The sequence below is a fragment of the Brachycentrus maculatus genome, unplaced genomic scaffold (assembly GCF_059751285.1).
Source record: "Brachycentrus maculatus isolate JH-2025_06_01 unplaced genomic scaffold, ASM5975128v1 h1tg000313l, whole genome shotgun sequence".
Taxonomy (NCBI): Eukaryota; Metazoa; Arthropoda; class Insecta; order Trichoptera; family Brachycentridae; genus Brachycentrus; species Brachycentrus maculatus.
In genome coordinates, this window is record NW_028281063.1 from 280,858 (window position 1) to 293,447 (window position 12,590).

Genomic DNA, 12,590 nt, shown 5'->3' on the forward strand with positions numbered 1-12,590 from the left:
TTTGAATGAAAATGAATATTTACAATTAACATACACATTACAAACTTAAAATTGAAAGCGTATACATTAAATTAAAAAATATGGAAGATTACTAAAGGTGTAGAAGAATCCCGTCACCATCAATAACCATCGGCAGGTTGGTCCGGTTTATAGGATTGTGAAACAATCTATGCCGACGCTGTCTTAGGTAACTATTGGGAACATACAGACCAATGCTCCGGATAGTTTCAGGATTATCCATCATACCGCGCAACAATCAATAAAAATGCGGAATCAAATACACGTTCCTTCTAGTCTCTAAACTATTGTAGCCAAGCATACCCGGGAGATTATAAAGTGATTACTTATACCAGTCCGCCTCCGTAGTGTAATGGTCAGCACGCTCGGCTACCGTACTGGAGGTCCCGGGTTCGATTCCTAGAGGGGGTCAAATAAATATAAGTGATTTTTTCACTCTTATATTTATTCAATATTACCTTGGACTGGTACCGGAAGCGGAGGGCTGATCACCTTTCCTTCATTCGTTGACGATTAAGATAACACTACGTTTATATGATGCAGTGCCCTATGCACCATTGGGGTGCGGATAAGGGTTTGAATGAATGAAAATGAAAATTATACCAGCCCATGACGGTCGTAAGCCCCGTAAATACCCAGACTTCCATATTCTTCTTCACCCATGTTGAGATGTCCTAAAATTATATTCTTCTTTGTCTATGTTGAGTGAAATATCAATGGTTTTATCGCCAGGGAGTGAGTGTTGTCTAGAGAGTGTAATAAGTTCAATATTTTCAGGCAATGTCAAATTTTATCAGAAGAATCCATCTCACGTACAGATTATCTATGGCCACTTGAGAGTGGGATAGCATCAAAACGTGTTTTTATTACAATCCACAACAGTCGTGTGGAGTCTTGTTTAAACAGTGACTAAAAATACACTTCACCTTTGATGTAAACTAATAATATTTATTCAACGCTGCTTCAACTGGAGTACCTATTGATTAAAAAAATACATTTTTTTATTGAAGCAATTATTTTCCATTTTTAACTGCAGACCTTCTTAGTGAGCTGCAATCTTTGTGATGATTGGCTTGCGTCTTTCATGGTCAGTCACCATTTTCTCATTTATTTTCTTTTATGTACATTACAATTCTCATCATAAAAATATAAATAGTATAAGTCATTCCATATACATACACACACACACATACATACACACATAGATATACATACATACATGCATGTATATGGACAAGTACATAAGGGTGTTAGGTTAAGTTAGGTTAGGTTAGGTTAGGTGTTAGTTGAAGTTTGCCGGTTTTACTCATAGATGTCGCTAGAGATATGTATACATTTCTATGATTTGGCATCTTTGTCATATTTTTCTATGGACATTAACCTTCAAAAATACATAAGTTACATTCTGCCAAAATAATAGTGTCATAGTTGTTTACCTAAGTGAATATGTCGAGTTTCGTTCCAAGTGAATCGCATTTGCGGCACTCGTTGCTTTTCTTGTTTCATCAAAAGAAAAAAGCAGTTGAAGCTCATCGGTTGCTGGTAGAAACTTATGGTGAACATGCTCCAGTGATTAGAACATGTGAGACATGGTTTCGTCAATTGAAAAGTGGAGATTTCGATTTAACAGACAATGAGCATCCTGGTGCAACGAAAAAGTTCGAAGACGAGGAATTGCAGGCGTTATTGGATCCCAAGACCCAACCCAATCGCAACAACAATTGGCCCAAACACTTAATATGACCCGAGGAGCAATTTGCCAACGTTTAAAAGCCATGGGAAAGATCCAAAAGTATGGAAAATGGGTACCACACCAAATGAACGAGAGACAAATCATGAGACGAACATGACAATGCACCGCCTCATACATTATCGCACCCGTCGTACTCTTCAGACCTTGCCCCGTCCGACTATCACCTTTTCGCATCGATGGGACACTCACTCGCAGAGCAGTGCTTCGCCAATTTTGAAAAAGTCGAAAAATGGCTCGTCGAATGGTTTGTCTCGAAAGAGAATTTTTTTTTGTTGGAATGGTATCCATGATTTGCCTCAAAGATGGGCAAAATGTATAGAATCCGATGGTCAATACTGTGAATAAAAAAAAATTGAGATTACCTTGAGAATTAAGCGTTTTCTTTATTGAAAAAATCGGCAAACTTACTAAACTAACACCCCTGGTAGATAAGATATTTTGTATATAAAATGATATTTTCTGGCGTTTCTCATGTATGTGATTATAATCCAGGATTCGGACCTCACATACTAATTAAAAGAATTTCTGCTCAATAAAAAAAGCTTCTTTTCATCTTACCAATAGATGTCTCTAGTAAGTTGTAGTGATTCAAGAACAATGTTTCAAAATTGGTTTGAAAAATCCCTTCTTTTCCCCAGATTAAATCCAAGCATCCATACTCCCGGTCAGGTCTATTGTGATTAAAATAAGACGCATACTGATTAGTGTTGTTTGTTTTGTTCCCAGCTAATTCACCAGCCCTTAAGGTGTTGCTCAGTTTTGCAGTCGGAGCCCTGCTTGGGGATGTGTTTCTTCATCTCCTGCCGGAAGCTTGGCTCTACGCATTGCAGCATACGGAGGGTACGTTATTATTTTAATTTTTTTTATTTATTATTACTTTTTACAATACATTTTTAATTTTTTGATGAACGTCTTATTTTCATTTACATATATGAAAAAAATATTATTTTGAAATTACAAATATTATAACATGAAATATAAAATAGTTTTGTTAACAAAATGAGTACAGTTAACGCAGTGAGAAATTGACAAGTCGCTCACTCCTTTCAACAATGTCATAAATCAAAAATTTACAATTTTCAGTTGTGTGTGTTTCCGGAATGCCCAGAAAATGTACTATATCCCAGCAACAGCTGCATATTTTTAACTTAATATTTACCCGCTACAGGGCAGAAAGTGTTGCTTTTGCATTTTGAAGAAAAGGTATTGTTTATGTACCGTAAAGTGGGTATACTTTGCACCATGGGTGATACTTTGCACCACCTTCTGTAAAGAAATTGTAGAGCTGGTCATCTCTGATACATGTCATTTTTCATTCTACTTTCTATTGTTTCTGATAGATGGCACTTCAATCTACTTTTTAGTTTACAGAAGTAACAGTCGGTCGCTATTGCTTCAATGCGTTTTTCCTGTCCGAACGTAAAGAAAGTTTTCTGTCTGAAAATTGTGTCCGAAAAAATCCAGTGGAATCAGTATACTGAAACTAGTTACAACAAGTGAGTGGTCTCTAAATCATAGGTAGATAGGCCCTGCTTTTCTCAAATACTGTATTTTTTAGTTACGTTGTCAAGTTTATGTAAAAATAATATTTTTTTAAGAACTGACTTGTATTGGCCACATTTGGGGTAACATTGCACCAAGTGCAAAGTATCCACAAAAGGCCATAGTTAATTAATTTGATGAAAAGTCTTAAAACGGATAATACAACTTGACATGTTTGCTAAATATCTATTGGTTTTGTGTACTTACTTAATTCCTGATGGTATATTTTTTTCAAAAATGTCAAGAACACACAAACAGCGGCCTTATGCCAGACGATACTGCAATTTTACACCGAAGAGAGTGGAGCAGTGTGTGGAGGTCATTCGAAATGGTACAATCAGTCAAAGAAAGGCTGAAGAAATTTTCAAAATCCCCAGAAGGACGATTAACTATAAGCTCAAAGGTCAGCACACAAAACCTGTGGGAAAACCTCCGATATGTGACAAGTGCGAAGAGCAATCCTTCGTAAACTGCATAGTAGACATGAGTGAGTACGGTTTCCCAGTGAGTGTTTTTAACATTCGCTACATTCTAATAGCCTATTTGGATAGATTTGGCAGAAGAGTACGAATATTAAAGAACAACGTACCAGGCTCTAAATGGATAAGATCATTTTTGCAAAGACATAAAACCTTGACTGTTGCTAAAACTAGTCAGTTGCTTAATCGGTTGCCATTAAAAGCGTATGACGATGACGTGCGCCAGAGTTTTCAACAGTTTTTGGAAGAAAACAGATTCAACCCAAAGAATTCAGTCTTAAAACGCAGGAAAACAATACCGATAGAACCAGGTTAGAGCATTGCTCACAATCCAAATGTCGAAATGAACGTTGACGAGACACAAATGCTACCTGAACCAACTACATCAATGATCCCACCTTCCCCATCGAAACTTCCAGCATATCTAGCATTAACTGATTATAGTTGACACGGAAGCTTTGAGGAAGAGGGAGAAGAACAAAAACGATGACTGAAACCAGTTATCGTATTTGTTCTTCCGTTTCATTAGGACCAGTAAAAAAGAAGGTGGGAAAATATGTCGTATTTCATTATGAAGGAGAAAATTTTCCGGGACAGATTTTGGAAATAAAGAAAGACAGAGCTGTTAAATCCATGCAGGAGAGTCTCAAAACGTGGAAGTGGCCGATGAAGGATGACTTTCTTCAATATTCTTGGAAGGATGTAGCGGGTTCCATAAAAGAACCGAAAATGCAATCCAAAAGAGGTTTCTTTACCGTCCCGGAACTTGACCATATTTAGACCTAATTTAATTTTGATTCCTATTACCTATATAGTACGATATGTTTTAATATCCACCTTTTATTTTATATAACTTTAAACCTTCAGTATTGAAAAAAAAAACATTTTTGTTAGATTTTTCAATATTTAAAAAAAAAAAATTCTATCAAGTGTCTTATTTTTCCATAATTATACAATATTATAATCTGCATTTAGTGAACTGTGAGCCAAAACCCTTCATAAGGTGCAACAAAACTTGTAGGATAGCCTTTACTTTGCATAAATTTGGATTCTAGTACGAAAAGTGTAGAAAAAATATCATGGTGCAAAGTTGTACTTTACCCCGGGATACTTTGCACCAAAATATAAATATAAAAAAAAATACAGGCAAAATAGATAAAAATTTAAAAACGTATCAGACATGTTACAGGTATATGTGTTATTACATTGCAATAGTTGAAACCTCAGAAAAAGTAAAAAACCTGATCTGAATAGACAATTTTTTGAAAAAATGCAGTATTTTGGTGCAATGTAAACCCACTTTACGGTATGTTATGTTTATGTATAAACAACATTCAGGTTTTACCTAAAAAGATCCCGTTGCACAGTAAAAAGTTCAATAAGTGGCTTGGTATTTATTTTTAATACATGTATTATATTTTTAATCGTTAAAAACGAAATTCATTTTATTATATTTTTAAGCAGAGTGAACACTGTTGAAATGCGCTCCCTCAGACGAATGTGTGGAAAATCATTGTATGACAGAATTAAAAACGAAGATATAAGAAAGGAATGTAAGGTTGAACGAGGAATAATTGAAAGATTAGGAAGAGTTCTTTGCGGTGGTATGGACATGTGGAGCGAATGGATAGCGAGAGAATGACTAAGAAAATATATGTGCGAATGTGAGAGGGAAAACAGAATGAGGACGACCGAAAAAGACTTGGCACAATCAGATCAATCAGAACAATCAGAACCTAAAATCTGGCGGTGTCAAAAGTCTGCGTAATCGGAGCGCACGTATGACTAAATGTATGGATGTGAAGGAGGCGTGGGGTGTATGTCAGGACAGAAGAGTGTGGCATTTCATCCTCTCTGCCTATCCCTGCGGGGAAACACCGTGATGGCAGTAGTAGTAGTAGTAGTATTAAAAAAAGATCTGAAAAATCAAGTTTTTTTTTATATATGACGTTGTTGAAAGGAGTGATCGAAGTATGCAACAATAATAATATGGTTAACTGACGCACCAACAAGTCCATTTGCCAGGAACTACACTTGGATGGCTTGACTCTGGCCAATGTTTGTACACGACAGATTCTTCAGTTCTTTGGACACATTGCGTGTGGCACTAAGGAGTAGCCTGGAGAGGAAGAGAGGGAGAGTAGCATAGGTAAGAAATAACGGGAGAAGAGTCATTGCTTCCACAAGGGTCAGAACCCTCAGTAATGAGGAATAAGACGGAAAAAAACTAACTTTATTTATGTGGGGCGACCAACTGTAGGAAGGCACTTTTTAACTTACAATTTATATTTGAAGCACTAACTTTGTGATTTTCTATTTTATAATTAAAATCTTACTTTGTTTTAAAATCACTATAAATATTTTATTATAACTTAATTATAATGTCTACTGGTTTCGAAGCTAACCGGTAGACATTATAAATAAGTTATAATAAAATATTTATAGTGATTTTAAAACAAAGTTACATTTTAATTATATTATACTTTTTAACTTTTTTTTTCTTAATTTTTAATTTTTTTATGTGCGAAACATTGTGTAGTTTGGTAACCAGGTAAATGAAGCCTCTGACCAAATTCGGTTACAATTTTTGGTAAATTACATATTATTTTATTGGTGCGTTATCTGAAATTCTTTATTATGTATATATGAATTATTATTTAATAAATTGAAAAAAAAAAAATTGAAAGTAAGCCCCGTAAATGCCCAGACTTCCATATTCTTCTTCATCTGTATCGAGATGTCAAAAATAATGAATGAATGAATGCTGTTTTGGTTACAGAGAGCGGTCATGTGTCTCTCAAGTGCGGATCGTGGGTGCTCTGCGGCCTGCTTCTCTTCATCATCGTGGAGAAGCTGTTTGCCGAACCTCACGATGAGCAGGACTCCGACGGTGGCGTTCCGAAGCCCGAGGAGGTGAAGGAGTCCCCCGCCGAGCACCCGGCCCTTACCAAGCAGAAGGTCTCCTCCAGCCAGTTGGAGATTGAAGACATTCACAGGTTTGTGGGTGACTATATAATTTGAATATCGAGGTATGCAGTTGACAAAAATTTATGAGGCAATAAGACATGGGGTCTTATTTCGAAAATATGAGGAATAAGACAAATAAATGAGATTTGTGACAAATCTTGATTGATATAAGATATAGCGTAAAGAATACCTTAGAATTTATCGATAAAACCAAAAATTTAGTCATTCCTTCAAAAGCTAAAATTATTTCATTTGATACTGTAAATTTATTCACAAACGTCCCAATAGTCCCTTCACTTTTGCCCTCCATTTTTCCTTTGTTTTCTAACTTCGCCCCTTTGAATAACCCCCCCTTTCCCCTAACTTACCCCTCTACTTATTTATAGAACAGATAATTATTTTTTATATTTTAGTTTATATGTATTTGACCAGAATATACACGTACATAGCTTACGAAATTAGTCGTCATAATAAAATAAACTCAAGTGGTAAAAAACAAGTGTTTTTCTTTTACAATTTCATCATGTCTTACCATAAAGTGAATGCCGAAACAATAAATAAAATATAATTTAATTTGTGCTAATGATTTCAATGCCGGAAGGTGTTTTTTTAATGGCAATTTGTAATTCATGTTTTTTTGAGTACTATCTACCCTCTGATTGCAAACAGCTATATATGGCATCAAACGTTTTGATCAATATGACTAGTCTGTTATTGGTTGGTTGGAAGATATTGCTTTTTAGCGATAAGCCTGACAATGTACTTATTTACTTTCTGTGCGTGAAGTTTAAATAAATAAACATGGCCGCACCCAGCAGGCTGTATTTTTTTTCAGCAAAAATGTGAAAGGTTTTAGAAAGACTGTAACTTTGATAATATCGGTAAATTTTTTAATATTTTCATCATCATCATCAAACCCTTATCCGCACCCCAATGGTGCATAGGGCACTGCATCTTATAAACGCAGTGTCATCTTGATCGTTAACACATGAAGGAGAGGTGATCGGTCCTCCCCTTTTTTTTCCACTTCTGTAATATTTTAGTATTTCTTTATGTTTCTAATACACATTTCTATATATTCTAATTAAAAAATATTGCCATTGGATTTGATATTGGCTTGCGACAAGCTCAAATGAAAGCGTATTATTTTGTATGGCCGGCCTGGCGAACACGGAATTGGAGAGCGCGTTAATGCGCTTGTGGCACTAAACCGCTTAAATTGATTTTCAGGTTAGTGGCACTGAAGAAGTTCAACCGTTAGGAGTTTCATTGTAGTATGAATTGAATCTTTAGTTTTTGGGTACCGCCAATTTTCCTTACGATCGAAAGTGCTCCTTGACTTAAAGGTTCAGAACCTTTTTCTAAACAATTAAATTTCTGCTATTCACATTTCCGGTGATGTAGTTTTGTTAATTTATTATTATTAAACCATATCCGCTCCCTAGGTAGAGCATATGGAGTCCACAAACTGTCTCCAAGTTTTTCTGTCGGCTGCCAGCCCCCTTGCATCCTCCCAAGTCAGATCCGCTTCTTGAAGTTCTGACGAGAACTGCCAACGAATTGTCAGCAGTGGTCGTCCTGGGCGGCGCGAACCTGATGCCTTGTAAAAGAGGCAAGCTTGATTAAGGCTCTCAGGAGGCAAGCCGAGTACATGGCCAAGCCAACTGAATCGCCTTTTCTTGAAGACAGTTGTGACCAATATTTGCTGCGTATCTCTTCATTCCTCACAAAGTCAAACCACCGCATGCCTAAAATTCTCCGCAGACACCTATTCTCAAAGCTCAGTACACGGCTGCTCTGGGCCTTTGTAAGGTGCCATGTTTCACAGCCGTATAAGAGAACAGGAGCAATGCAGGCATTGTATAGGCGGCATTTGGTCTTCACCGAGTATAAATCCGATCTCCAGACAGCCTTCATACTGTTAAATGCGGACTCTGCAAGTCCTAATCGTTTGTTAGTTTAATTAAATAAATAAATTTTCAGGCTAATCGCGATGGAGAAGACCAAGCGCGAGAAGGCCGGCGGGGACGCTCGGAACGGGGGCGCCGTGCTGTGCGACGACGGGCACGCGCCGCTGGCCGAGAGCTGCTTGTTCAACAACAACGCTGAGGGGGCGCAGGCCTCCTGCGGCCTGGTGCTGGGCGACTCGGGCGCCTGCGGGGGGCTGCTGGCCGACGGGGTGGCGCGGGGGCGCTGCCTCAAGGGGAACCGCTGGATCGGCCGGACCATCCGCGAGACGCAGAAGAAGGAGCAAGGCGACAAGGAAAAGGCCATACACGTGAGTACAGTCACCTGAAACACTCTTCTTATGATCACTTTGTGTAATACCACTTTTTAAAAATATTTTTTATTTTTTTTTGACATTTCATCAAAGATGAAGAAGAATATGGAAGTCTGGGCATTTACGGGTAACATTCACCAATTCTACCCATTATTGACAACCACACTACTCAAATTCTTGGAAGTTTTATTTATATGATCACTAGAATTTTCACTAGTGACATCTATTGGTGATATGAAGAAGCTTTTTATTAAGCAGAAACTGTTATATTTGTATGTGAGGTCCGAATCCTGGATTATAACCGCCCGACAACAATGTGTTGAGGTCTATAAAATAATAATAATAATATATTTTATAATATCTAATCTTTTTCTGTATATTTTTTTAATTTTTAATTTAAATTTTACTCAATAAATACCACTATTTCTTAAAATCTACATCGACACATGTTTCGATGCATTCTGCATCATTTTCAAACACCGGTGAAATACGGTGGTATTTTAAGAAATAGTGGTATTTGATGAGTAAAATTTAAATTAAAAATGGATCGATTTTACCACTAAGTTACTGCTGAACCAATTAATGAAAAGATTTTTTTTGTTAAAGTATTTGTAATTTATATTTTTATTTGTGTGAATTTGAAATTGCAAATAGTTTCCAGAAATTTTATTAGAAAGTTTGAGAATTTTGTCCGCTAAATATATTTAATTGATTTTTTATCGGCCAACATCGTTTCCTGCCGCAAATTACTTTTATTACCAATCGCCTATAATCTGTCGATACTGGGTCAGAGTTGGTTGCCTTATCGGTTATTGTTAATACCGAGATATAAAGTCACTATCTGAGAATGAAGAAAGCTATCAGTGTTGCATAACGCAAAGTGGGTACGTTTAATTGACGATTTAAAGGTCGTCGAGTGTAGATAATTAGTAGATTGCCGCCAACATTGTAATCTTACAATTGGAATATCTTGTCAATCACATTTATAAATAATTGACAATATATCAAACCTTTGTAAATTTTACAATTTGCCGTTTCATATTTTTTAAACCAATTTTTATTACTAACGATATTTCTAATTCATACTAACTGGTTTCACCACAGTACGAAACAAAACTAAAAAAATAATAAACTAAAAGCTCGAAGGACCTTTGTTTGGCACGTGTGAACAAACACGCGGGACCGATGGTTTCGCCACAGTGCGAACAAAATTACAGTGAAACCTATCTATCTATCGTTCCTCGAATAATCGTTTTCCCGGATGTGTCGTTTAATTCTTCTATCCCGAATTTATTTCATACAAGATAGATCGCATCGATCGTTTCTATCTAACATTTTACCGCATTCATCGCTTGAATCACGCTGCACATTTGATATATTTTGTCTGTTTTTTTTTACAGTCTTCTCAATTTTGTTACAATCGATGACAATATTCCAACGTGTGGGATAGAAACTATAAAAAAATTGTCCGACTTAAGGTTGACAGATATAGCAGAGGTCTATATTGATGAAGAGGAGCCGCTGCCTGTACTTTTATCTTCAGAAGCATGCACACTCTTTTAAAAATTAAAAGCTTTCTACTACGCACATTCAATAACTGACGCCAAAAAAATATATATTTCCAAAGCCCAAAATATACTGTTGATTTACTAAAATAAAACAGTCAAAAAACAAATGTCCATCAAAGATTATTTACACTGCATGAAACATTCATATTTTTTTGGTTCTGTTAAATAAATACATTTATTTGCATCTAAAATTTGTATTCTGCCTCAAATTTTATTTTACCATTGTTATGCAGATTGGGAGGACGGTATCTTTACTCAATTGTATCTTCTTGTGTGTTGACTTCTTAATCCCGCATTCATTGTTTTCCCGCATTCATGGTTTATTTTAATAGGTCCCTTTAGAAACGATAGATAGAGGTTTTGCTGTACCACATGTAATTTCAGGACCAAGTGTCCTCAAATTATTGGCCACCACGTGGTAGCGACACGTACGTTCGAAATATCGGGAGAATCTCATGTTCTCTCTGTTAATGAGAGGACGATTGGAGTCGTGAAATCTCTTCAAGTTAGTTCGATGATGTATCATCAGAACCTTCAAGACAAGGGGGCGGTGATTCCGACAAATGCTAACACTACAGATGAAATAAAAGAACTGACCTCTTATGCTTGTTTGGTAGTTGATCCAGCGCTGGGATCAGGGTGATTTTCTCTTTATTGGTTGTCCTTTTGTCAGTGGCACAATGAAATGAGTAGCGCAAGACTTGTCCGTTGCGGAGTATGGAAAAAACGCTACTAATTGGTTCTTTTGTTTTTAATTGGGGTCTGGCGAACTCACACTTGAAGTCGTTCTAATTTCAAATGATGTGCGAGCGATACCCGCCAAACCACTAACATATTTCAATAATTTTTGTAAATTATCTTTATATTCTGTGAAATTGTGTCATTTTGCTACCTTTTTACTTAAAAATAAATATGATCAATATTTGAAGCATTAATTTTGTAATAGTGTCATTAATATCGAAGATAATTTATTATTTTTATTATTATTACTACCATCACGCCGTTTCCCCGCAGGGGTAGGCAGAGAGGATGGAACGCCACACTCTTCTGTCCTGACATACACTTCTCGCCTCCTTCACATCCATACATCTAGTCATACATGCCCTCCGATTACGCAGACTTTTGACGCCGCCAGATTTTAGGTTCTGATTGATCTGATCGTGCCAAGTCTTTTTCGGTCGTCCTCGTTCTGTTTTCCCTCTCACATTCGCCACATATATTTTATAAGTCAATCTCTCGTTATCCATTCGCTCCACATGTCCATACCACCGCAAAGAATTCTTCCTAATCTTTTCAATTATTCCTCGTTCAGCCTTACATTCCTTTCTTATATCTTCGTTTTTAATTCTGTCATACAATGATTTTCCACACATTCGTCTGAGGGAGCGCATTTCAACAGCGTTCACTCTGCTTTCGTCCTTCTGAAGATAAATTCAGAAGATAAATTATACTCTTTTAATTTGTACTGGTCCTTTGAGGTCGACTTGTGTCATTAACCACCCTACTCAAGTTAAATCGTACGGGTCCTTTGAAAGTCGAATTGTGTCATTAATGACCAAAATAAATTATACACTGCTGATTTTTGCAGGTCAATATTATACAGTGATAATTTATATTAGTTTCTCAAGGTCTAATTATGTCAATAAATTATACAGTACTAATTTGCGTCCGCCTCCGTAGTGCAATGGTCAGCACGCTCGGCTACCATTCTGGAGGGACCTCCAGAACGGGTTCGATTCCCAGAATATTACCCTGGACTGGTACCTGAAGCGGAAGGCTGATCATCTTTCCTTCATGTGTAAACGATCAAGATAACACTGCGTTTATATGAAGCAGTGCCCTATGCACCATTGGTGTGCGGATAAGGGTTTTATTATTATTAATTTGTATAAGTTCCTTGGACGAGAACCGGTGCATTCAACATGGTATGGTCGTTTTTGTCCGCCTCCGTAGTGTAATGGTCAGCACTCTCGGCTACCGTT

The 12,590-nt window shown here is 36.8% G+C and overlaps 1 protein-coding gene across 1 annotated transcript in view; it reads left to right on the plus strand.

Moving 5' to 3' along the window:
• Positions 1-12,590, plus strand: part of Zip99C (Zinc transporter Zip99C) — a 29,349-nt gene that overhangs the window by 11,839 nt on the left and 4,920 nt on the right. The window contains exons 2-4 of the mRNA XM_088268148.1: positions 2,498-2,611; positions 6,572-6,788; positions 8,743-9,037. Of these exons, the coding sequence (XP_088124274.1) occupies positions 2,498-2,611; positions 6,572-6,788; positions 8,743-9,037 (626 nt within the window). The remainder of the gene's footprint in view (positions 1-2,497; positions 2,612-6,571; positions 6,789-8,742; positions 9,038-12,590) is intronic.